Below are 25,229 nucleotides of genomic sequence, written 5' to 3'. Positions count from 1 at the left end.
TCAATTTGAGAAAATATTTTAATGTATGTGACACATGGTTAAAATAAATATTATATTAAGAACTTATAAACTGTCAAGAAAAAGACAAGAAACTCTGCGGAAAGATGGATGAAGCCTGTGACCGGGCAATCCACTGAGCAAATCCAGGAGCTGTTAGACTTGGGAACGTCCAGATTCGCTGGCGTCAGGGAAGCGAGAATCGCGGACACCGGATCAGTGTCCAAGGAGCAGAGCCTGGGACGGGGTCCTTGTGCGAGAGGCATGTGGAGAGGGCTCTCGGGAGACGGCCTCAGGGAGCAGGGAGCAGGCCAATCTACCCCACCTCAGTATGGGTCACCGCCCCAAGGGTGACCTCCCAGGAGGCCTCAGAGAACCCTAGGCAGCAGGGGCCGTGCACCTGCCAGAAGGGGGCCTGGGGAGGGCACCTGGCTTCTTCAGAGGTGAGATATTGCTGGGGATACGTCACACTGGCAAAAATGAAAAAGCAAAAGCACGTATCACTGGAGGGGCCGGAGCATGGGGAGCTGGCTCTCACTTGTAGAAGAGCTCAGGGCTAGGCCGTCTGGTCACATCACACGATTAGAAGCATCTGCAAATCCCGACTCTGCGGGATGCCTTCAAGGACACCAAGCAGGGGTGATCCTGCGGCACCTCGTGGCCTCTCTTGGCGTGGTGGGTGCAGAGTGAGCGCCGGGTGTGCAGTTGGCCTGGGGTGCCCGTAACAGAGTGCCACAGACCCGGGGCTTATACAATAGAAGTTAGTTTCCTCCCAGTCCTGGAGGCTGGAAGTCTGAGATCAGGGTTCTTGTGAGGCCTCTCTCCTCCGAGTGCAGAGGGCTGTCTCCCCATGTCCTCCCGGGGTCTGTGTCCTGATCTCCTCTTCTTATAGGGACACCAGTCAGATTGGATCAGAGCTCACCCCATCGGCCTCATTTTACCTTAATCCCCTCTGTAAAGGCCCCATCTCCAAACACAGTCACATTCCGAGGTTCTGGGGGTCAGAGTTTCAACATATGAATCTGGGGAAACACAGCTCAGCACAACAGGGGGTTAGTGTGCAGCCCCTCCAAGGAGGGAAGGCGTCCAGGTGGCCTGGAGGTGTCAAGACACAGGTGAGAAGTGGGACGTTTATACAACCCGTCATTCTTGCAAAGGCCCCAGTAAAAATCCATAGTTACAGAAGCATACGCTGCAGATCACACGTGCTCATGTTCTACATGTAAGTATCGAGTTTTGTGCACAAGGAGAAAACACAGAGGAAAGCGAGTTGGAGTGACACCTGGGGACTCGGGACATTGGTAGAGGGAGGGGGCAGTATGGGCCACCCACACGGTCACGCGAAATGATTTGGGCACACGTGTCTCTGTGAAGAACAAATACATTAAAATGCCATTTACAAGAAGAGAGAGGGCAGATGCATGGGGTCCAAGAGGTGACCGAGGTGGAGGCCCTGGTCTCTGCGTGGGGTCCCAGTGGGGGCTGGTCTGTACGTGGGGTCACGGTGGGGGCCCTGGTCTGGCTGTGGGGTCCCGGTGGGGACTGGTCTGTCTCTGGGGTCCCGGTGGGGGCCCTGGTCTTCCCGTGGAGTCCGATGGGGCCCTGGTCTGTTTGTGGGGTCCCGGTGGGGGCCCTGGTAGCACCGTGCTGTCTCAGTGCTGGCTTGTTTACCTGGGTATCCCGGTGGGGTCCCTGGTCTGTCTGTGAGGTCATGGTGGGGACTGGCCTGTCTGTAGGGTCCCAGGGGGGGCTGATCTGTCGTGGGGTCCAGGTGGGGACCCTGGTCTCTCCTTGGGTCCCTGTGGGGGCCCTGGTCTGTCAATGGGGTCCCGGTGGGGGCTTGTTGGTCTGTGGGATTCCGGTGGGGGCCCTGGTCTGTCCGTGGGGTCCTGGTGGGGGCCCTGGTCAGATTGTGGGATCCCTGTGGGGGCCCTGGTCTGTCTGTGGGGTCCTGGTGGGGGCCATGGTCTGTCTGTGGGGTTCCGGTGGGGGCCCTGGTCTGTCTGTTGGGTCCCGGTGGGGGTCCTGGTCTGTCTGTGGGATCCCCGTGGTGGCCCTGGTCTGTCTTTGGTGTCCTGGTGGGGGCCCTGGTCTGTCTGTGGCGTCCCGGTGGGGGCCCTGGACTGTTGTGGGGTCCCGGTGGGGGCTCTGCTCTGTCTGTGGGGTCCCATTGGGGGCCCTGGTCAGTGTGTGGGGTCCCGGTGTGGGCCCTGGTCTGACTTTTGGGTCCCGGTGGGGGCCCTGGTCTGTCCGTGGGGTCCTGGTGGGGACTGGTCTGTCTCTGGGGTCCCAGTGGGGCTGGCCTGTCCTTGGGATCCCGGTGGGGGCCCTGTTCTGGCTGTGGGGTCCTGGTGGGGGCCCTGTTCTGTCTGTTGGCTCCCGGTGGGGACTGGCCTGTCTGTGGGGTCCCAATCTCTCTGTGGGGTCCCGGTGGGGGCCCTGGTCTGTCCATGGGGTCCCGGTGGCGGCCCTGGTCTCTTCGTCAGGTCCCGGTGGTGACTAGTCTGTCTGTGGGGTCCCCGTGGGGACTGGCCTGTCTCTTGGGTCCTGGTGGCGGCTGGTCTGTCCGTGGGTTCCCAGTTGGCTCTGGTCTGTCCTTGGGGTCCTGGTGGAGGCCCTGATCTGTCCATGGGGTCCTGGTGGAAGCCCTGGTCTGTCCATGTGTCCTGGTTGAGGCCCTGGTCTGTCCGTGGTGCCCGGTGGGGGCCCTCATCACTCTTTGAGGTCCCGGTGGGTGCCGTGGTCTGTCCCTGGGTTTCCATGGTGCCTGTCTCCTCGCTTTGGCCCCCGGTGTGTCCGTCCCTAGTGGGGTCACTGTGAGGATGACACACCCACCTGGGTGGGTGTCATTTGCTCCATTCCACAGGGAGGCTTGTGAAGGGCTGGGAGCCGGCCAGCGTGCGGGCCTCCCCGCCAGCCTGGATCTTCAGTGGACGCCAGCACCAGGCCAGCTGCCCCAGGGGACTAGGTCATACTCTGGACGTGGTCTCCGTTCCCAGGCAGCGCGGGGGAGCAGCCAGCAGGACCACTCATGCTCCCTCCTCCCCAAGGAGTAACCCTGGACGGGCCCTTTAACGAGAAACCTGCCCCCAGGAGCAGCCCTTTCCGTCTGGCCCGTCGGGTCTGTGCCGGGGTCAGAAGCAGGAGCTCAGGGACGGCCAGGGTGTCTGTCTGTCCATGAAGGGGTTTGGCACAGGGTAGATCTGTCCCCAGTCTGTATGGACGAGCCCAGCGGTTTCTGGAGTGCGAGCCAGTGGGTGGGTGGTCTGGGGAGGGGAGGTGTCCTAGAATGTGGAATTGGTGTTCTGTTTTCTCGCAAAGGAACAGTGTGATCACGGTGCCCGTCTTGGCTGTGGGTTCCCTCACCTGTGAGAAACGAGGGGTCGGGAGGGCTGACGTCTTCTCTCCCTCCTGAGAGAGAGGCCTGGTGTGAACCGCACGGGGCCACCGCCTCACCGCCCGCAGCCCGCTCCCCTTCCAGGGCCACGGTGGGCACCCCCGACCCCTCCGGCCGGCTCCCCCTCCCTCCCCACCCATCCCCCTCCACCAAAACCAGGACACACCAGCAAGCCATTCCTCACGTCCTGTTAACACCAGAGGGGCCACTGGGCCCCCCGGGACGTCACACGTGGTCCCCAGCAGGCAAGGTGACCTCGAGGGAGCAAGGGGCCCCAGCACTGCGCCCCACACAGGCAGGCAGGCTTCGGGCCACGGGGTCTCACCCTGTCCTGCGGAGGTGCCTACAGGACCCCAGGTCCTCCGTGGGCAGGTGCCAGCGTTTCCCAGTGTCCTGCTGAGCAGGTGTCCAGACCGTGGCCACACAGAGCCCCCGGAGGAGGCAGCTACAGCAGGGGCCTGCGGCAGGACCCACGTTCGTGTGGGCAGAGCTCTCCCCCAGGAAAGGGGCTGAGGTGGGGGGGCCACTGCAGCCCTCGGCCTATGGCGGGGGAGGGGCCAGCTGCGCTCTGAGAATCGGGGGTGGGGGGCCGGAGACGCGGGGGGTGGAGGAGGTGGCCCTGGAGGGCTCTGGGCTGAGTGTTTGGGGGGCGGTGAGTGGAGGACTGCGGGGCCGCTGGCTGGGCCGGTTGGCGGGTGTTGGGCAGTTGCGACCACCTGGCAGAGAAGGGCGAGCTCAGCCGTGGTCTCACTGGGAAGGCGGTGTGGAGGGGCTGCTGCGTCCTGGGGGGCTGGGGCCTGGGGGGACGGTCAGCCTGAAGCCTCAGAAGCAACGTCTGAGCTCCAGGCCTCACTGAGCGGGGTTTCTCCCTAGAGGCGGCTCTGGTCACGCCCAAGGACAGAGCACGGGGTGGGGCCCTCAGCTCTCGGGATGCAGCTCGACCCCGGGGCTCCTGGCAGCATGGGGGGAGGCCTCTGGGCAAGCACCCCAACCTGCCCCAAGGTAGAATGGAAACACAGAACTTTGAACTGCTCTGACGTAAGCAGATAGACGCCCACCTTCCACGGCAGGTTGGAGGTGGTGCCGGGGCTCTGGTCCCTGGGGGTCCCCACCCGGGCAAGGCCTGTGGGAAGACAGGAGAGGGTCCTTTTTCTGGTGGGATGCATGCAGTCCCGCCTTCCTTTGCCGGGTGGATTGGAGCGCAGGTGCAGATCTGCAAACAAAGGTGCGGTCGGCCAGGCCGGCTTAACCCTTCCCTGGGGTGGGGCAGAGCAGTGGGGGCAGAGGCCAGCGGGGCCAGCGGTGCTTTGCCCTGGGCGCCCGGCCACGCGCCCTCAGTGGGGATAGTGGAGCTGCACCCGAGCCCTGGCCGAGCAGCCGTCTGCCACCCCCACCCGGGCCTGCCCCTCGGTGGTCCTGCTGGTGAACAATGCGGGCGGGAGCAAGCGCCCTGCGGTGGCCTCCCTGTGGAAAGCGCCCCTCCCAGGGTAGGGAGGGCGCGGCTGGGCGGGGAGCTTTGTGTAAGGAAACCCGAGCCCAGCCAGGTGCCCAGGTGCCCAGGTGCGGGGGCGGGGCTGGGTCTCCGCTCAGGCTCCGGACGGCGCGCAGGAGGGGCGGGAGGGGAAGGGGACTTCTGAGCGGCCGAGGTTCTCCCCAACCCCTGCGAGGCCCCTCCCTCGAGCGCAGCCCCGCACCCGTGAACCGCAGGGGGCTTGGAGCAGGGCAAGCAAACACTGGCTCCTCGGGGACCATCCTTTTGGCCCCGTCACCAAGTCAGTCTCGGAGAGGGTTCCCAGAAAAGGTCAGACCTTTAGGTTGAAGGGGCTTTGCTGGTGGAGTGTCCTGGCTCCCCCTCCGCCCCCCTTCCCAGCCCTCTGTGGATCCTGGGGCCCCTCACAGGCCCTGGGCCCCCTGGCCCTCTCCAGTGTCCAGAGCCGTGGGTCCTGCTGGGACCTCGGGAGGGTCCCAGGCGCACGGGACACCCTGAGCCTGACTGTAGGAGCATCTCCCAGGGGGTCTGGGGACCACGGGGGCTTCTTGGAGACAGGACCCCTCCAGCCCCGCGTGGCCCACCCCAGGGGTGTAGCACAGCCACCACTGGGCCCAGGTTCAAACCACTGTGACCTGGGGAGGTCCAGACTCTGCTGTCACAGGAGTCAAGGGAAGCCTTTGGGACGAGTGGCCGCAGGCATTAGGGGGAAGGGGGTGGGGTCTCCTGAGGCTCTCGGTGCCCTCTGGGCACAGCCCACACCCCCAGGGGGTCAGGGGTCAGGGGCCCCTCCTCCTGTCCCTTCCCAGTGACTCTGCCTGCTTCCTCCTCTGGGTTCCTCACGCTCCCCATCCACACACACGCTTCGGTCACACACCCACAATCCCACATTCCCCACGCACAGCCTCGTGCACACACGCACACACGCACACAGAGGGGTGTGCAACTGTGGCTGGCGGCCGGGTGACAGCGCGCTGCAGACGCTCCCGGCCCCGTCCTGGATGCCCGTCTCATTCAGCCCTCAGGACCAGGGGCTGGGCAGCCCCACTGAAGCCTCCCAGAGAGAAAGGTCTCACCAGGATGGGGCTCTTGCATGCTCTCGCCCGGCCGGGCGGTCGTTCTCACCCGAGGCTCCACCTGACTAAGCCACCGGCTCCTTTCAGCCTCCACCTTCTCCAGAAACAGGGCACGACCCCTCCTCCCCCCACCCCAGGTCGACCCCTTCAGGAAACCCTCCCTGACTGTTTCCTACCTTCCATCACACGCTGGACATCCGGCAACCTCGTCCACTCCTGACGGCAGTGAGAAGACAGAGCAGAGGATTCAGAGGACGAGGGGGCGCGGGGGAGGGAGGTGCTGGCCGCAGGTCTGGAGACCCACAGCTGCCGCCCCTCGCTCACCGGGGCTCCTGGGCAGTGTAGCGCACCTGCTTTTCCAGGAAGCTGAGTTTAAACTTGTGCCCCTTAAAGGCAGCATCCTTTGTCCTAAGACCGCGTGCCCCCCACTGTGAACATGTTGTTTGCTCTGTAACATGTGGGCTGAGAGATGGTGGCATTTGTCAATGTCAATGTCCTTTTCGTCAGATTAAATACGTGCTGGTCCCCAAAGTCCAGGACAGTGGGGCTGGGCCTGCGCTTTTGAGGGGAGGGACAGAACAGCAGCCAAAAGCTGGGCTCCAGTGTGACTGGACGGACAGATGGAGGACGGGGTGCCTCCCGACGTCTAGAGGGTCCAGGGGCGGCCCTGCCTGGGGCCTGCCAGTCGGGAAGCCTACTCACTACCCAGCTGTTCTCACGGGTGTGTCCGGCTTTGGGTCAGCACCATCCTGAGTGTGGGCGGCCGTGGGGAGGGTGGTCCTGGGGAGGGTGCGTCCTAGAGCTCAGGGTGCCGGTGTGGTGGCCACCGGCCTGAGGTCAAGAGAGCCCGCGGGCAGCGTGATCTAAGACGGCAGGAGCCACCAATTCGAATTTAGATGCTTTGCTTTTCGATAGAGATGTGCTTTGTTTCTATTCACCAACCTGTGTAACAATAAAAGGCTTTGGGCGGAACCCAAAAGCTCTGGGCTTTCAGGACGTGAACCCCCTTCACTTAGGGCTGCTTTTTGCTTCCGGCTCTGGCCCTCAGCTGGGATCTGCTTTTGAAAAGACAAAAGGCAGAGGAAGGGGTGGGAGGAGGGGTGGGGACTGCGGGAAACGAGGCGTCTCAGCTCCTCTAGGTCTGTCCTTTCTTCTATCTCCCCCCCTCCACCGCCGTTTACCACCCCCCTTCTTCCTGCATGAAATCCCACACCCTGTGGGTCTGTTTCCGGTCTCTGCTGGGGCCACTGGCCTGTCCTCCTGGACTCGGGCGAATGCCCCCACACTGCCTTTCCCTCCAGGCTTGTCTCGGCTGGTTCTGCCCCACCCCCCACCCCCGCGCTGGCCCCGGGGTCCGTCCTGGTGCCGCAGGCTCCTCCAGGAAGCGTCTCATGCGGCCCCAGCTCAGCGCCCCGCCCTCCCCGCAGCACCCGTTCCCAGGCCAGGGCAATCCCTAAGCCCTCAGGCCGGCACCCCTCCCACCCTGGCAGACCCCTGCCCAAGGCGCCAGGGCCTGAGCTGGTCTCCTCTGGGGACCTCTGAGGAAAACTGTCACTTTGCAAACAGGATAGGAACGCAGAGGCTCGTGCCAGGTGGACCCCCCTCTGCCCGGCACCTCTGATGCGTCGTGGTCCAACCCTCGACCCCGAACACCACACATCCACTTCTCCTTGGCCGTTACACTCGAACACCCGAGGGGGATGCCCCGGGGACACCCCCACGTGCACCTACCCTCATGAGCCTCCCTGAGTTGACACACTTGTGTCACACACCGGTGTGCAGCCTTGGCTCCACCGCCTGCACCCCAGGCCTGAGCGCCGTCAACACAGCGTCGGATCAGGACCACGGAACCCCAGACGAGCCCCTCAGAGGTGCTCTCTGGGTCCGTCCACGGGACGCTGGGGCCCAAGTGCACTCCTGTGTATACCTGCACCTGCCACCGAAGACCCCGGGGTGACCAGATGCAAGAAATAGGTCGATTCCCCAAGGGGTCTGGGGCAGCAGCCGGGGGTGAGAGCCCATCCCTCAGAGGGCAGGACAGGTGACTCAGACCCCAGTGGGGTGGAGGAGACCCCTTCCATGGATGTGTGATGATGGGGGTGGGGGCCATGTACTCCCTGGGGGGGCACAGGGGTGCGGCCTCTCCCCTCCTGCTGGGGCTCTCTCCTCACGGGGTGCTAGACCCCCTGAGAGGCAGGACCCCCGCATCTGACTGTGAGGATGGAGGGCAAGGAGCCCGGCTCTGAGCAGCAGAGCGAAGGAGGGCTGGCAGCGGCCCCCCCTCTGGCCCACCCCCCGGCGCTCTCAGGAAATGAGGTGCAGTGCCTGGCGCCCACAAAGGGGACCTGGGTGCCCCTGGCTGTGGTCACAGTGGCTTCTCCCCGACAAGGCAGAGCCCGGGGCCAGGCTCAGCCGGGCGGGGGCTGGGGGCACAGCCACCCCACTCGGGGGAGGCTCTGGGAGTCTGTAGGGTGAGACCTGAGGGGGGAAGCTCCCGGGGGGAGGCACAGCCATGTGGGGAAGGGTGGGACAGGTCAGTGTCCTGGGGTGACTCGTGTCATCTCGTGGACACAGGGACCCTCCTGGGCCGTGGGCGGGCCGGGAGGAGGGGTGGAGAATCCCCAGATTCTTTTCCCCTGAAAGACCCGGAGCCCGGATGGAATCCGGCAGCTGAAGGTTGAACCGTGTCTCGAAGCCCCTTCCCAGTCGCCCTTGCAGCCAACGGCAGGCGCAGGAGTGTGGAGCCGGCTGCACGTTTAGATTTTGTGAGCGTTTTGCCCACGAGGTGTAACATTGTCCTGAAGTCCACGCTCCCTGCCAGCCTGCCCGCTGGCTCCAGTGCAGCTTTATCAGCAGCTCGCGGGTCCCCACGCCTCGCTGCGGCATTTCACGGTGGCAATGACAGTGAGACACCTCTGTGCTTTGCTCCCATGGTTCTGGAGCCGGTGGGGCCACACTGGGCCCCCAGCACAGGCCAGCAGGCATCGTGCCCCGCCCGGCTTTGTTCTCTGCAGCCCGGGACGTTACTTTGGCATCCAGCCCCGCCCCACCCAGACAGGAGCCCTGTGGCACCAGGCTCCAGGGGCAGCCCCCACGGGCCAGTAAACAACCAGACCGAGTGGGTGGAGGGTCTTCCAGAGGCTCCTGCATCCCTGGGCCCTGCCCCGGCCCTGCCCCAAGGCTGGGGGCGCCGTGGATGCTGGCAGAAACAGGTGGGGCCGCAGAGGACGTAAGGAGCCGCGCTGGCTTGGGGTGTGAAGGCCCGTGCGCCTGGGTCCCCGAGGCGTGGTGCCAGGCAGGGCCCTGCGTTGCCCCTCAGACTGCGCCTGGACCTCGGGGAGGGGGCGGGGTCCACCGCCAGCGGGGACTTGGGGCACCACCCAGCCCACCTGCTCCTTCGGGCCGAGCAGGACACGGGCCCATCGCCATCATCAAAGCACCCCCAGCGTCTCCCTCCAACTGTACCCTCCCCCCTGCCCCCCGAAGGCCTCCATGTCCAGAGCTGAGTGCTGGCACACCCCCTCCCCCGGCCTGCCTCTTCCTGGGCCCCCCACCCGTGCAGTTCTCCCAAAGGGCTCTCACCGCGTCCACCGCCCCCTCCCCCATCCTCACCTCCGTGGGCCGAGCGTCCAGCCCCGTCCGAAGGGGCCTTCCCACACCCTCTCATCACTTGCTGCACCCACGGGGGTCTCTCCACTGGGCCCTCGGACCCCAGTGCCCTGCTCGCCCCCCAGGCCTGGCCTCCCGGGCTGCAGCCTGCAAGGCACCCCACTACCCGCAGCTCACTGCCCCTCAGGGTCAGTCCGTGCTGCTCCCCACAGCGTGGTCGCGGCCTCAGGAGCACAGGACCCTGGCTGCCCCTCGGGGGGACCCCACCCTCCCACGGCTTCTGTCGGGTTTGCCCCTGGTCCCCAGGCCCCACCTGTGCCCGCCCCTCCCGGCACCATCTCAGCTCCGACGGCTGACCGACGGTGGCTGCAGGAAACGCCATCCGGCAGCCTCCTCCTCATGTGATCAGGCCCAAGCCATCCCTCGGGGTGAACGCCATGCTCCTGCGAGGGAGCCCCACTGGGCCTGTTCGGGGGCCTCCTGGGGACCCCACTCTCCCACCCCGTCGTCTTTAACCCCCCCACCTCAGAGGCCCTTCCAACTCCTGCCCCCTCTCGGCCTGCCCCCCCCGCCCCCCCCGCCCCGTCAGTCTCCTCCCTGCTGCTGCTCAGCCCGCACCCTCTCCAAGGTCACAGTGACCTTCCTCCCCCTCCTGGCCTGGCCCCGGCTTCCTCCCCCCGCTCGGTGCTGTCCTCAGATGCTGCCAGGCCCCTCCCGCTCCCCCCACCTCCCTGCCGGGGCCATCTCTGCCTCCCCCCACCCCCCGTAACGTTGCTGGCCTGTCCTGGCCAGGGCTGTCCCTTCCCCAGCTCCTACATCCCAGACCCGGGCCCACCAGTGATGCTCGAATCCGGGGCTAGAGTTCCTGAGTGTCTCGGAACAGGCCAGACCCAGACCTAGTGCGGCCAGGCTCCTGTGCTCCATTGCCCCGGCCCCCCAGCCCCCACCTCCCTGTCCCCACCCCCGCCCTGCCACCACCCCATCCCCTCCGGGCCGCTGGCCGCAGATTTAAGCCGAGTCGCGTCCACCAGGGAAGGAGCCTCAGCAGCCTTGGTCCTTGTCATCAGACCTCTCAGCATCTTTCTTAAAATATCAACCAAGAGATTCTTTCCCAACTGCTGTCGCACATTTGGGGGTCCCAGCTTTCGGTGCCCCTCCCCGTGTCCAGCGAGGGGTCTGGGCTCTCGTGTCCAGGGGAGTGGACTCCTCACCGACTAGGTCTGATGCCCATGAATCTTACGGGAGCTGACCCTCCAGCCACCAACACCTCGGGGTCAGCTGGCCGGCCTTGCAGGCCTCACCTGGCTTCCAGGCCCACAGACCCACTTCCCGCCCTGGCCCCAGCTGACCTGTCTCACCATCACCTCGCACTTACTTGCCCAAAGCTGGGACCTTGTTTCCCCCAACCCTGCCCGCTCCCCTCTCAGTCGCCCCACCGGCCCCATCCACGCGGGGACCCCTCGCTCTCGGGGCGCCCTGCAGACCCCACCACGGCCCTTGCAGGCTCCTCGCTGCCTCCTCTACTGACCATGGGCGTCGGGGCCCAGACCATGAACAAGCGGCGGGTGAGGGGATGCCGCGTCGCCAGCCGTCTGGCCCAAAGGGCAGGCGGGGGTCTCCTGCTGGAGCCTTCAACAGCATGGGGTGGAGGAGAGGGACCAAACTGAGCTGTGGGCACGTGGGGTCCATTGATGGGGACGGGACGTGTCCAGACCACGAGTCCAGGAAACGGAGGCACCGTGGTGGTCCCCAGGCTGCAGGGCTACCTGGTGGGTTTTCCTTCAGGGCTCAGGAACTGGATGCAGGTGGTGGCCGCACAACGCTGCGAATGCACGAAGTGCCCCGGAACCGCCCACTCCGAAGCTGTTCATCTTATGTGAACTTCACCTCCATTAAAAAAACAAGCTCCCTTGCGAAACACGCCCCCACCCAATCCCATCAGACTAGGACCCGGGGGCTGCATGGGTCCCTCCCCACGACCCACCCCGTGGCGGCTGCCCCCCACCATTTCTGTTTCAGGGACCCCCTGAATGATCCCTGGGCTCAGAAGACCGCCTTTGCCCTGGAAACAGGGAAGCCAGTCTTCCCTCCCGTGCATCTTCCAAACAAACCCGCTCAGTGCCAGGTGGGCGGCCCCAGAGCACAATTAGACTCCAGCGAGTGGAAAAATAGGGGTGTAATTTTTCTTGAGCCCCATCCCCCGAGGCGGCCCCGGGCATCTCGGTGACACTTCCCTGCCTTTGGAGACCAATTACCCAGGCGGAGGGGATGAGCGGGCCCAGTGGCCTTGTTAACTCACTGCCCCCGTGGGAGGGGGCCCAGCGAGGGCGGCTGGTCCAGGGCCCTGGGGCAGCTCAGCGGGGCCCCAAGGGCCTGCAGGTGCAGAAGGAGCCTGGCTGCGCCCCGGCCCCCCGGCGGGCTCAGGCCCTGCCAGCAGGAGCCTCCCTCCCCGGAGGCTGAAGGCGACCAGCAGAGCCCTCCCCGCCGTGGCAACAGCCCAGCTGGTGCCTGTCTCTCCTGGTGACTGGGGTGCTTCAGACAGGCCGCCCCACAAGGGCCCTGGCAGCCCCTGAGGCCGGGGATGCGCCCCGCCCAGCACACCCGGGCCCCCGGGCCCAGGCCAGAGCTGCCCGGGCTTCCAGGGCTGTGAGGGCCCCCGCCTCGCGGGCTGGGCTCGGCCTCCCTCGGGATCGCCATAGCGGCCCCTCCTCCCCTGCTGCCGCCCAAGCTGCTAAATGCAAGGCTTCTGGACGGTTCCCTCTCTGTCCTCTGTGAGGCAGCCGCTCAAACTCAGTCAGGGGCAGGGCCAAGCTACAGGCTGGCTCTAGAACAACTTCCCCCGCGTCCACTAACCCCTTAGAGACCTCTCAAACTTCCCGTAGCCGGACCCAGCATCCAGGGCCCAGAAGCAGAAGAGGCCCAGGGTCTCACTCCCCGTCACCAGCCCCTGCCCGGTGGCACCGCCCTCCTGGTGGCACGGCCCAGGGTCTGGCTCTGACGGCCCCGCTCTGTCCCCCTCCAGGCAGAAGGGGCCACAGACGGGCATTTGTGGGCAGAGGTGGCGTGGCTCCAGGACCCTCCCCTGGCTCGGGGCAGCTGCTCCCCAAAGGGCGCCCAGAAAGTTGAAGGGGGCCTCACCCCACTGCACACGTGGCTCCCTGCCCTCCCTCCTCCCTGGAGGTCACCCCACCGACCCCATGCCCCTTCTACGCCAGCCGCCAGCACCCCCGCCCCCAGGGCCACACCTGACTGTGACTCAGGGCACAGGATGAGGCTCGGTGCATCCAGTCTCTCCCCCTGCACTGTCCGTTCTGCCCCTAAGAGGAGACCCCGTAGAACAGGCCCCTGCAGGGAGAACAGGGCAGAAACAGCCAAGGGGCCACCCGGGAACGGGAAAGAGGGGTTCCCAGGTGGGACCCCAGAGAAGGGATGGAGGACGGGGGGCTGCACAACCCAGAATGATCCCCTTGCTGACCCTGACTGACCCCTCCTTGACCTTCTTGCTGACCTCACTGACCTTCACCCCGACCCCCTCCTGACCCTCTTGCTGACCTCACCTGACCTCCTCCTGACCCCCTCCTGACCTTCTTGCTGACCTCACCTGACCTCCCCCTCCTTCCTCTGACCAGGATTTCCGAGCCCTCACTTCCCGCCGGCGCTGGGGACAGTGGGCTCGTGGGGCCTGCAGCCTGCTGGGGGTAGGGAGCTAACAGGGAGAGAGAAGGGGACCCTCCCAGAGGAAGGGCAGCGTGTCCACCGTCCAGGAAATCCCCCAGAAGGCCATGGCTGGGGCGGGACGAGGGTCGGGTAGAGCCAGACGGAGCGGGCAGTGGGGCCTGGGCTGCAAACGGCGGGCGCTCGGGGCTCTGACTTCCGCTCGAGAGGGTGGGTCAGGGTGAGAGGGGAGAGTCTGCACTGCTGGCAGCCACGTGGGCTGAGCCAGGCAAGGACCAGAGGCTGGACGCCAAGGAGGCTGCAGACCCCTACGGGCACAGCTGGGGAGCTCCTGGGCCAGCACCAGTCCAGGCGGGGGTCCTGCTGGCCCGGGACCCCATTCAGAGCAGTGAGGGGACGAGGGAGGCAGACGTCCCCTAGGAGCCCACCGCCCTCCCCGCTGTCCGGGGGCTGGTGGGCAAGCTCCCCCATCATCAGTCCACCCTGGCTCTGGAGCCCCCACCCTCTCCCCCGAATCTGAGAATTTTCATGCAAATTAGATGCTAATGGTGGCTGCAGCTGATGATTTGGGACGCAAATCAGAACCACCTGCACAAACGCTGCCGCCCATCCTGCTGGCCTGGGTGTGGCCGCCCGGCCCGGCGAGGGGTGGGGAGCAGAGCGGAGTGGGGCGGTGGGAGAAGGGGGGGGGTGTGCCTCTCTCAGGCTCCCCAGGAGGCAAAGTGGCCCCCGTGGGTGGTGGGGCCACTGGAGTGTGGGCGCCAGGAGGGGCAAGCGTCCCTCACGATCCAGGGCCCTTCCCAGGTGCCCACCCCATCCCTGCCCGCCTCAGAGGGGGGACTCTGTCTCCTGACCCCGCCTGCCCTGTGGGGCCAGAGCCGGGAAGCCCAGCCTGTGGGAGAGGCCGGAAGTCCAAGGCCGCTTTTAAGTAAAGCCAGCCCTAGTGGAAAGTCGGCCTTGGATGCTCGCTGTCGCTTCACCTTGTGGGGAAATACCAAGACCGTCCCTGGCACCTGGCGCCAGCGGGGGAGGGGCGCAAAGACCCACCCTCCCATCCCGTGTGCTCCGGCCCGAAGCTGGGCCTGCGCAGCTTTGCGTGTCCCCTCGAAGCGGTGGGAACTCCGGCGTCACTCACTCACTCAGCCGTCACCTGCCCACCCATGGGGGCAGCCGCGCCCAGGCGCCTGGTTAGCCGTGAATGAGGCCAGACCCACATCCCACGGGGCACATAACTGACGAACGCCGTCTGGGTGCGGCTGCCGGGTGGGGTGCGGGCCGGGCTCCAGGCAGCAGGTGCCGAGGCCGCACTGAGAGGTCACGTGGGGCAGAGACGCCCAGGGTGGGCGTGAGGGGCCCCGGGGGGGTGGGCGCTGGCGGGGGGCAGGGGCCGGTGTGTCTCGACTCCGCTGGGCCGGCGGCCTGCAAGGGCAGATGCAGGGGCAGCGGGGCCGTGGCGCTGACCCAGGAGAGACGGCAGCAGTCAGAGCGGACGGTGCTGGGGCCGGGGCGCTGCAAAGGCACAGCCAGCACTCCCAGGGCTGGGGCGGCAGAGTCCAGGGGACCGGGGGGCTCCTGATGGACACAGGGTGGGGCCGTGGGGGGCAGGTCCAGGAAGGTTAGTGTCTATTAGACACGGCAGAGGCAGAGGACACGGGGCGGGGCGATGGGACTTCCTGGGCTCAGCGGCTGTGTTTTGGGGGGGTCCTTGTTCATCAGACAAAGACACAAGTGTCAGGGGTGAGGGGTGTCCAGCTAGCAACTCTCTCTCGAATGTCCTAGAAGAAAGAAACGGTATTTGCTGTGGGCTGTGCCCCCCGAATCCTTGTGTCGAAGCCTTGACCCCCAGCGTGATGTTGTCTGCAGGTGGGGCCTCGGGGAGGTGATCAGGGTGAGGGGGCCCATGAGGGGATCGGTGCCCTGATAACAAGAGGAAGACAGAGACCCCCCTCCCTGCTCACACACCAAGGCAAGGCCAGCAGGACCACGAGAAGGCGGCCGTCTGCAGGCCGGGAAGGGCCCTCACCAGAGGCCGGATCTGCCGGCACCTGGGCCTTGGGCCTCCCAGCCCCGGTTCTGTGAGGAACAGTGTCTGTCTACGCTGCCCCGGCTGTGGCCATTGGCTACAGTCACCCAAGCTGACTGATTTGTATTGTACTTGCCACTTTTCTGTAAGTTTGGAGTTATTTCTAAATAAAAAGGGTAAAAATGCCAGGAAGGAAAGACTGAACCAAACAAGACCCCAGACAGTGCTGGGCCCTCCCCGGGGCTCAGCAGGCCTGTGCCCGGTGGGGTGGGGAGGTGCGGCAGCGGGGAGCTGCGGGGAGCTCTGAGGGCACTGTCGCGCAGGTAAGGCGTCGGGACCCTTGGCGGGAAGCAGGGAGCGAGAGGCCGCCACTGACACCATCCAGGAACTGACACCGCGTGGCCTCGGAGGCGCCACGTTCAGTCTGGGCTAAAGGCATCCAGAGACGGGGGTGGGCATGACCCGAGGGCCCCGGAAGCTGAATGGAAGCGGGGAGGGAGGCCCAGGCAGGAGCGGGCCTTGGCGGCTGGGGGGCCAGGCTGCCATGTTGGGGTCAGGCTGCGGGTGGCCAGGGAGCCTGGGGCTCCATGTGAAAGAGTAAAGACGTTGGTTTGGGGGCTGCAGTGGCCCCCAGGCTGTGAGGAGGGCATCTGGCACTCCCCCACCTGGAACGAGGATGAGGCCTGGGGCCTGGTCTGAGATCCCGAAGGAGGCCAAGCGTGTGCTGGACGGCTGGCGATGGAGCTGGGGCTGCAGGGGCACCCCCCACCCCCCCCGCTCCAGGCCCTGCTGAACGGTGGAGAAACGGGGGCCTCGGTGGATCTGCCGAGAGGGAGGGCTGTGGCCCTTTTCCAGAGGGTTCCTGCAGGGCCGGCAGAGGGACATGGGCGGAGGCCTGGGGCTCCCCAGCCAGGCCACCCCTGGGTCCGAGGCCCCCTGTTGCACCCGGCAGATGGGGGCCGCTGTCAGTGCTAGCCTCTGGGGAGGGGCCAAGAGGAAAGGGCCACCCCTCCTTTCGTGAGTGCTGGGCTTGGGGCTGACGCCCATGGAAGTGGGCTCTCTGGGAGACAGTGACGTTCGGCATCTCTGGCTTTGGCCGAGGGTGGGGCAGCTGGGGCTGAGCTTCCGGTCTCCTGAGGTAAGGGCGTGACCTCAGGCCGGCCACACCCCATGGGCAGCGAATGCAGGTGCCCAGGTCATTCCAGCCCCAGCGCCAAGGGCCCCACTGCCCCCAGGCTCTCTGTTTCTTCCTGGGGTCTGCTGAGTCACTGGGCCCGCCCCCGCTATGAGGGCTGGACCCCAGGCCAGGGCGGGCCAAGCATGGGCCCCGCAGGCCAGGAGAGGGCAGGGGGCTGCCTGCCAGGTTCCTGGCATCAGCCTGAAGCCTCTCAGTGCTGGCAGGGCAGGCTCAAGCCGTGGCCTGTCCCCCCAGGGCCCTGCGCGGCCATCACCACCAACCAACAGCACAGCGAGAGCCGGCTCTCGGGCCCTGACCCCTCCCCAGGGCCCCTGTGAGCCCACAGAGCGTCCCCACCTGCCCAAGGGCACTGGCCTCACCTGCGCGGTCAGGGCCAGAGGAGCCGGAAGGAGGCGTCACTGAGGGCCCAGCAGCCCCTCAGCCTGGCTCCGCTTGGGGCCCTCAGTGCCCGGGGCCTGCTGGACACAGCCTTGCCGGACAATGAGAGGCCTCTGGTAGAGGCGGATCCCCCACCTGGCCGGCCAAGCCAGCAGGCAGTTAGAAACAAGGGCCAAGCAGAGAGGAGGCTGGGAAGGGTTGGACGTCACGAGGCTGGGGTCAGCTGGTCTTCCTAGCCGTGGGGTCGGGCCCCACCCCGCCAGGGCCCCGCCCCAGCCTCTCTGACCTGGGGGCTCCTAGGGGTCCTGATCTGTGGGGCTTTGGGGGAGGTGGGTAGGACGCCCCTTGCTGCCCCTCCAGGGGGTCCAGACAAGGCCCCAGCTCTGTGGTCAGCTCTCCCAGGACAAAAGGGCCACCCGCAGGCCCTCAGACCCTGGGCCGGGCTTTGCTCGGAGCCTCTGGGCGAGGGGTGCATGGGAGCCCGTAGGCAGATGCCCGCATCAGGCCTCGTCTCCAGAGTTCCCTCTGGACCTCCCAGAGGTCAGAGGTGAGAGGAGGCATGCAGGGCCCAGGCGGCTGCAGGGGCAGCACCGCCCGTGGAGTTTGCCTGAGTCATTTCCCTCTGTGCCGAGATTGCCCTGCCAGAGCCCACCCTGCAGCTCTGCTTCTGGCCAGAGCCCCTCAAATGGATGCCTGTGAACCCCTGAGGCCCAGGAGCATTGGCACACAGCTCTTACTAAGCGCCCACGGCCCTGAGGTCCCTGCACATCCTTGGAAGGGCCCTTGGTTTGGTGTGCAGGTGCCCTGGTCCAGATCCTCATAGCTCACGGTGTGTTGGAGGACGGGGCCTGTGGCACCTGGGGTGGGTCCTGGCCCGTCTGCTCCACCGGAATCTGCAGGCAACACCTGTGCGCTCAGCCTGACACCTGGGGCCCCCGGCTGAAGGGCCTCCCGGCTCCCCAAATCTGTCCCCTCCAGGGCCTGCTCCCAGGGCTTGCCCTCCTGCCTGGCCAGCTTTATTTCCAATAGTTTCAGATGTGCAGAGCCATTGCAAATTCCCGTAGGCCTACAGCCAGCTTTCCCCGCTGTCAGTGTCACAGTGATCCCACGTAGGCACGTTTCCACGAGCTCAAGCCCCACCTCACTCGGGTTTCCTCAGTTTCCCCTCGTGTCCTCTTCACACCCGGGACCCCACATGACATTCAGTCGTCATGTGTCCTCGGGCTCCTCTGGCTGCGACAGCCCTCAGATGCCCTTTGTTTTTGTGACCTTGGCCGTGTGCAGGAGTGCTGGCCAGGTGTTGGTCAACGGCCCCTCTGTTAGGGTTTGTCTGATGTTTTTCTCACGCTTAGACTGGGGTCAGGGGCTTGGGGAGGACCCGTGGAGGCGCCGCCCTTCTCATCACGTCACGTCGGGGCACCTGCTCTCACATCACCAGGCGACAGGGCCTCGCTCACCCGGCTGGGGTTTTTCCACCAGCAGGACTTTTTTATTGCCTTATATTTTAATTTCAAATACTTTCGAACTCCACAGTTCTGGGTCCTCCCTAGCTGTAGACCCCAACAGGGTATACCTGCTCCCTCCATCCCCACAGCACCAGAACCCCACCCACTGGCTCCCAGGGTGCCTTGGTCTCAGGTGGTCGAGTCGGACAGAGGCTCTACGAGCAGAGTGACCAGCTGCTGACAAGCTGGCCAAGGAGGTCCAAAGGGCTGACCACTGGATTTGGCCCCTAGAGGCCTCTGGGGGCCTCAACATGTCTAAGAATAATGGACGCAGGGTTTCAGACTTCTGGCCCAGTGTTTTCTGGACACTGTGACCAGGTGTGTCCCTCAGGGAGACAGGCCTTCAGACAACACAGATGCTTCCAGGTCTCAGGCGCAGGGGGTCAAGGTCAAGGCCGAATCCGGGCGCAGGAGCATGCCACAGCACTGGCACGGCCTGCGGGTGTTGCCGCCAGGCCCTGCCTGAGCGCTGGGGTCTGAAAGCGTGGCCCAGGGCGGGGAGGCGGGGACGAGGGGGCCAGGACACATCCAGGAGGGCCAGAGAGAAGTCCCAGCTAACCTGGGACTAACTGGGCTACCCCTAACCCTGCCCGTGGGCACCACCAGGCCCCCAGGGCAGCTCGGTGCAGCCGAGGAGGGACCTGCAGTGAGAGCGGGCCAAGCTTCCTGGCTTGAACCCTTTCACCCTGAGCTGGGGGCGACCAACAGGTCCTGTGCCCTTGGGCCAGGTGGGAGGAGCTGAGGCCAGAAGGGGTGGAAAGAGAGATCAAAAGGCCGGTGAAAGAGTGTCCGCTCTCTGTGCAGCAGTTAATTATGGCAGGGCCCAGCCTCCTGCACCAGGCCCAGGCTGTGCTCACCTGTCAGCACAGTGGGAGGGAACGGCCTGGGCAAGGAGACACCTGGCCCCACAGATCAGGGGCAGGAAGCGACCGGAGAGCAGGTCCAGGGGTGCAGGCGCTGCAGCCCCAGCCCCACCCTGGAACACAGCGGCCCCTGCACGGCCTTCCTGCCGACGTGGGAGGGGGTCTCTGCTGCATCAGACACCTCAGTGTGGGCAGGGGTGTCCCCGAGGAGACAGAGTGGGTGCCCCATGGGGAGAGCCCTCTTCCTGGGCAGAACCTCCAAGTCCGAACCCCAAACACCAGGGTCCTGCCCTGCTGGACCTGTGACTAGACCTTTCTCCCAGTTTCCTGACACGAAGCTGCCTGTCATCTAGGGCAGTGCCAACTGCAGTGGCCAAAGGCAAAATTAGCCACGGCCCCTCCCCAGTCCAGGGCAACACCCTTGACTCGGTGGAGGGCCAGGGACGGGTGAGCGACAGAGCTTGTCCCCCGCCATGGGGGGTGCTGATCCCAGGGACAGCCGCCCAAGCAGGCCCACATGGGGCTAACCGGCAGCCCCAATGTCTAGCCACACCTGCCCCAGGTGTTTGCTCTGCTTGCAAGGAGGTGGGCCTGAGGAGCCTGCAGAAAATCCACGGCCTGTGCAGAGGAGACATGGCCTGTCCCAACTGGAAGTGCAGGGACCGGTGAGGCGACTCGGAGCTTGTGTCCCCTAGGAGCCCAGAGCTGGCTGAGAGCTAAGTCCAAGGCTGGGGCGGGATGGGGGGGGCAGGGGGCGCTCCAGGGCCCTCCCCCTGCCCCAGCACTGTCCCAGCAGGAAGGCCATCCCTTGGCACCGAGGCCTGAGGCTGAGCCCTGGGGGTGTGGAGAGCCTGCGCCCAGATGGCCGCCATGCCGGAAGTAGCCGGGAGCCACAGCACAATGGCCCTTTGTCTCGCCTGCCCCGCCCAGGGAGGACTCAGCCCCAGGCAGGGCTGAGGGGCTGGGGGCTAGCTCACCACGAGCTCTACCACCAGCCTGACTGCGTCCCCAAGTGTGTGTGGGGGGCTTTTGTCACCCCTCCCAGTTCGGGCCTCCCTGTCCCTGGAGAGCCTGTCTCGCTGGCCCCGCCCCCTCCTGCTGCCATGACAACATCTGCACCCAGCAGGTGGGCCAGGCTGGAACATTTGTCTGGTGGCCACTGGTTTCTCCAGTGATCCTGGCACCCAGTGCAGCTGCTGCCCGCCGGGCTGGGATGACATGGGTCTGGTGTGCTGTGGGGACAGCCCCACGCTGACCCTTCAGGGCTTGGGTGCCTGCCTCTCCCTGGCCAGTAGGACCAGCACACCTCTCCCCTTGGAGGAGGGCAGAGGCCCCGCCCCGCTGACCCCCTTGACCACATCTATCCTTGCAGGGTCAGGGTGCTGCCTCAGAGGGACCAGGGCCTCTGCACAGGGCAGGAGCCAGGTCCTGCTGCAGCCACAGCTGCTCCGCTAGGAGTGACGGCCCCAGCTCAGGGCCTCGAGGTGGCCATCATCAGAGCTCAGAGGCGCCAGAGCGTCCTTGAACCCAGCCTGGGCTGGTGGGGGCTGCCTGCAACGACTATAGGGGCAAAGGGAAGATCTCAACTGATCATTCGTTGGAAACCGGGGGATGGGACGCATGCAAACCCTGCCAAGACCCCCTCGGTCATCCCGCCAGCACAGGGCCCAGTCTTGCCCTGGGTCATTTTTCTTCTACTCGAGACTTAGGCAGAACAGGCAAGGAGAGCGCTGAGTGGTCACTGCAAGGTCAGGGGTGGGCGGTCAGCCAGACCAGAATCGTCCTCTTCAAAGTGATGCACCAGAGGAGACGGTCAAAATGGCTTTCGCTTGCTGGGGGCACTCGCTCCCGGGGCACTCGCTCCCGGGCCACGCTGCACATGGGCAAAGCTCAGCTGCTTCCTGACCTTTCCGACCCTGGGCTAAGAGCAGGCCTCAGCGGCACAGCTCTGGTCAGCTGGGGTGGCCTCCCGCCGGGACCTCAAGTTTCCCGAAATAATTGTCTATGGCAGGGGGGTCTCCCTCGCCCCCAGGCGGCTGCCTGGTAGAGCAGCCTCAAGAAACTCCCACAGAAAACCGTGTGGCCTTTTAGCTTCGAGTGAGACAGACACAGACTGTGCCCAGGTGTCTCTGAGTCAGCGTGAGTGTCTGAACTGGTGGGAAAGTGTCCCCACCTGGTGACAAGAGGATCAGAGCCACAGGCAGCCCACGCCGGCCAGAAACTCAGAGGTTTACTTCTGCCTCAGGCCAGGCGATCGGTCAGTCGGCCCCTCGGTCGCCCCCCTTCCAGGGGCGGGGGCTCCTCCCACGTCCGTCCCCCTTCCTTGACACCAGCTCATGCTCCTTCCTGGCAGAGCTGAGCAGGGCCCCTTTGGTCCCCACTGCGTCCCGGCCCTCGGGGCTCAGCGGCCACTGGCCACGGCTCCCTCTGGTCGCCCCTCGTCCTCCTGGGAGCTTCTGAAGTCTGGCGACACCGTGCGCATCAGCCCCAGCCTGACATCTCTGGGCTAAGCCCCGTGGTTCGGACGCGTCCCCCCGCCCCCGCCGGCCCAGGCAGCGCGAGGAGGGCAGGGTGTGAGCCTGAGGAGGGGGTCAGCGCCAGCAGCCCCTCCTCCCACTCCCAGCCAATGGCAGTGCCTCAGTCTCCCCAGAATGTGGTCCCCACCGGAGACCTGTGTCCTGCCCCACCGCCACACAAACGCGGACACCTGAGTGGGCATCGGGGTGGGCGGGCGTCCTAACAATCCCAAGGAGGGGCTGGGGGCTGGAGGGCTGGCGGGTTAGAGGTCACCGATGCTCCCAGGACTGGCTTCCAGATGCCCTGCCCCTCTCCAGGGGCCCGTGGCGGATTTCTGGTTCCCCCACCGTGACCACAGTGATCCAGGCCCACGGAGGCTCCTGGGGGCCGTACCTCCTCTGGGTCCCCCGTGTGGTGGGCACGGCGCCCCCTGGAGTTGTGCGGCTGCACCCCCTGGAGATTTCTGCAGCGGTGACTCAGCCATCTGGCCTCGTCCATCCTTGGAGGACAGCCTCTGGGCCACAGAGCCCAGCTCCCAGGGTGGAGTGAGGCCAAGTGCCGGTAGCCCAGGGACAGCCCTTGTCGCTGTGAGTTTCCAGCACAGCTGCCGGGTTCGTTACGGAAAGTAGTTGGCCCTATGGGATCTCTCCGCTGGTCGGGCTAATTACTGGGATCACAGTCGTTTCATTACAGGCGCTTTTGTCAGGAGCAGGGAACAAGCATGAAATCCTCAGGATGTGTCCTGCTGGACTGGGGCCCTGTCCCTCCCACCCCGTGGCCACGGGCCCCCAGGCCCTTCCAAACCCCATCACAAAACCTTGCATCCCTAGTCCAGGGGTTCCCAAATGGGGGTCCCAGGGGCTGCCGAGGCCTCGGTCGCCAGACAGGCCCCCAACCCTGCAGTGGGGCCCCCTTCCCGGCAGCCTGGCTCCCCCAGCGTGTGGGTCAGTGTGACACATGACCTGATTCTGGGGCCACCTGCCCACAGGGGTGGGGCTGGGGGCACGCAGGAGCAGGATTCTGAGAGATCCATGCAAAGCAGACCCTCCGCTGCCATCACGACTGGGGCTGGGGGCCTGGAGCTGAGGGGTCAGGTCCAGCCTCTGCCCTTTGTCACTGGGAGGCCGCAGCCCCAAGGGGCAGGGGCGTCGCTGGGGCCACCGGGCGGCAAGCAGGGGTGCAGGGCGTGACCCCCTTCCACTCCCTCCCTGGTCCAGCGAGGCCACGCCCAGCGCCTGGACAGGAGCTGCTGCCGCCGTCCCGCCACCAGCTCACACGCTCCACTGCAGCCCCTGCCCTGGTGTTTGTTCAACCTGGCCCGGCGGGCGGGCGAGTCGGGCGAGGCGGGGGCAGGAATGTGTGCAGGCCCGGCGCCCGCCCTGCCGCTGCGTCACTAGCTGCCTCCCTGCCGGCCTATGGGAGCCCGGGGGACACACCTGTCGGCCGCCAGGAGTGGAGATTGGTCGGCCCGGAGCAGGCACCTGCGTGGGGAGGGGGGAGGCCCTACATGTAAGGCGAGCCGGGGCCTCGCTGCCTCTTCCCTGCCCTGCCCCGCGCCACCTCCATTGTTCCCAGTCGCTCTCAGCACTTTCCCCAAAGGCCCGGCGAGCCGTCCACTGCACACGCGTGGACCTCGGGTTCCTTTGTGCGGAGTCTCCGAAGAGGGCGGCGGGCCGCGGGTCTCCCCAGGCAGCAGGCGTCCCATCTTGGTTGTGGGCAGGTCGGGCCGAAGCCAGACCTGGGCGCCCAGGCCGCGGACCAGGGGCTGACAGGTACTCGGGGCGACCAGCACCAAGGCTTCCCTGGCGTCCGTGCACAGGCCCGGTGGGTCCCAGGTGCAGGGACGGGGCTGGGCTCGGGCCGCAGGCAGGGGTGGGAGCGGCCTCCCACCCTCCTCCTCCAGGCCCAGAACCTGTCGGGGCAGGTCAGTGCGGGAGGTGGAGGTGGAGGAGCCTGAGGGGGCCGCCCTGGGCCGCGAGCCTCCCCCAGCACCGTGGGCCCCTGCGCCGCCCACCCCGGGAGGAGGAGGGCGAGCGACGGTGGCAATGGCCCATTGGGCCGCAGCGTCCGGTGGGGCCAGGGCTCGGGGAAGGGGGGCCCTTCCTCTGCGAGAAGGTGGGCCCCGGGGCCGGGTGCGCCGGGGGCGTGGGGCGTGGAGCCACCCCACGGCCCAGGGCGGTCAGGGTGCGCAGGCCACGTCCGCAGGGCCAGCCCCGGCCGGTGGGGGTCTTCCCGCCCAGCCAGAGGGCAGCCTGGGCTTGCCAGCTGAGGGTTCCCGCCTTCCGCCCGCCACAGGACCTTCTGGAAAGCCCTTTCCTGAGTCAGCCACCGAAGTGCCGGTCCTGAGGTGTCTTTCCGCCCGGAGCCGGGCGCCGGGAAGGCCCGAGACGCGGGTGCTCTGGCCGTGGGTGTCTGTGCGTTCGCTCCCGGGCAGGGCTCGGTTTCGCCAGTGGCCACGCTGGTGACGGCCGGAGCGCGGGCCGCAGCCGGTCTGGCCCGGATTCGTGCTCTTCCTCACCTGCCCCCGTCTGAGGCTCCAGCTAGGCCGGAACCGGCTCGGAGGAGGTGCAGGCCGGCCCCCGCCAACGACTCGGTTACTGGGGTCAGGTCCAAAGTCTGTTCTGAAGATCCTCCACCTGAACTCGAAATAGCAGCCTCTGCAGCAGCCACGCGAGCACCCTGTCCTGGGAGGGCGGCCGCGCTGCCTCGGCGGAGCACACCCAGCGCCGAGCCAGGCGGCGCGACAGCGGCTTTCACAGCCCAGCCGCCGGCTTTCTTGAGCAGCTTTGAAGTTCAGGAGACGATAACCTCGATGTGACAGAAGGCCAGCTCTCTCTGAGGCATAATATAGGGTTCATTGTTCCTGATGAACGAAACTTCTAGGGCAGAAGGATAGGCTGTTTTAATTAATCCACTGGCAGCATTTTAGGCCTTTTTAGGCTGAGCATCTAGAAAAATAGGTCGGTTTGGTTTTCTTTTACTTTTGTCTAGTAACTCAGATGAAATGCTTCAGAGTTAGAGCCATTGGCAGCACGCTGAATCAGGCAAAACAAGTTTTCCATTTATGAAAATGCAAAACACCATAAAATATGGACGCAGTCTACTGTGCATTTTCAGACATGTTGATCACTTGCAAATACCTTATTTGCAAAATCTGTTTGGTGAATTTAGGAGACGGCAAAACAGCCCGTGGAAGCCACCAGCCTCCTGAGAGGCCTGCTCTGGCCTCTGGTGTGGGGAGGGCGCCGCAAAGGGCTGAGGCGGGGAATGGCGGCCTGGCCTCAGACGCGCAGCTCCGGCTGTGCCCTGCGTGCAGACAGGCCAGCTCCGGGCCACCCCCGCCCCAGCGTCTCCTTGCCCGCTCCGCGCACAGGGGTTGGGTTTCTGTGCTTTGTTCTCTGTGCGGCCTCACCATTGATTAAGGCCCGTCGGGCAGGTTAACCAGCCTGTTGGTTTTTCACGCTGGGATCGTGTTCCCCACCCGACCCTGTCCTGTGCAGGT

The 25,229-nt window shown here is 65.7% G+C and overlaps 1 protein-coding gene and 1 long non-coding RNA gene across 4 annotated transcripts; one reads left to right on the top strand and one right to left on the bottom strand.

Moving 5' to 3' along the window:
* Positions 1 to 11,979, bottom strand: LOC309629145 (uncharacterized protein). Of its 3 annotated transcripts, none has more exons than XM_082392858.1 (3): positions 11,553 to 11,979; positions 3,720 to 4,517; positions 1 to 3,363 (listed from the first exon to the last, which is right to left on the bottom strand). In XM_082392858.1, the coding sequence occupies exon 3, from the start codon at positions 2,447 to 2,449 to the stop codon at positions 1,394 to 1,396; it is 1,056 nt and encodes a 351-aa protein (XP_082248984.1). In that variant the 5' UTR covers positions 2,450 to 3,363; positions 3,720 to 4,517; positions 11,553 to 11,979; the 3' UTR covers positions 1 to 1,393. The 3 variants fall into 3 exon arrangements, with proteins under 3 accessions (XP_082248984.1, XP_082248983.1, XP_082248985.1); XM_082392857.1 differs by lacking the exon at positions 11,553 to 11,979 and adding an exon at positions 6,136 to 7,250 and having other exon boundaries at positions 3,720 to 4,607; XM_082392859.1 differs by lacking the exon at positions 11,553 to 11,979 and having other exon boundaries at positions 4,453 to 7,250.
* Positions 11,980 to 23,465: 11,486 nt separating this feature from the next.
* Positions 23,466 to 24,845, top strand: LOC309629180. The gene is made up of 2 exons (XR_014244910.1): positions 23,466 to 23,551; positions 24,023 to 24,845. It is a non-coding gene; the product is annotated as an uncharacterized lncRNA (long non-coding RNA).
* The last annotated feature ends 384 nt before the right edge of the window (positions 24,846 to 25,229 follow it).

Source organism: Balaenoptera borealis, assembly GCF_965194805.1.
Source record: "Balaenoptera borealis genome assembly, chromosome: 1".
Taxonomy (NCBI): domain Eukaryota; kingdom Metazoa; phylum Chordata; class Mammalia; order Artiodactyla; family Balaenopteridae; genus Balaenoptera; species Balaenoptera borealis.
This window is presented reverse-complemented; position numbering and strand designations above follow the sequence as displayed.

Excerpts from the sequence above, each read along its gene's own strand:
- LOC309629145 (XM_082392858.1), bottom strand. The coding sequence starts at position 2,449 with ATGGACAGACCAGGGCCCCCACCGGGACCCCACAGAGAGATTGGGACC.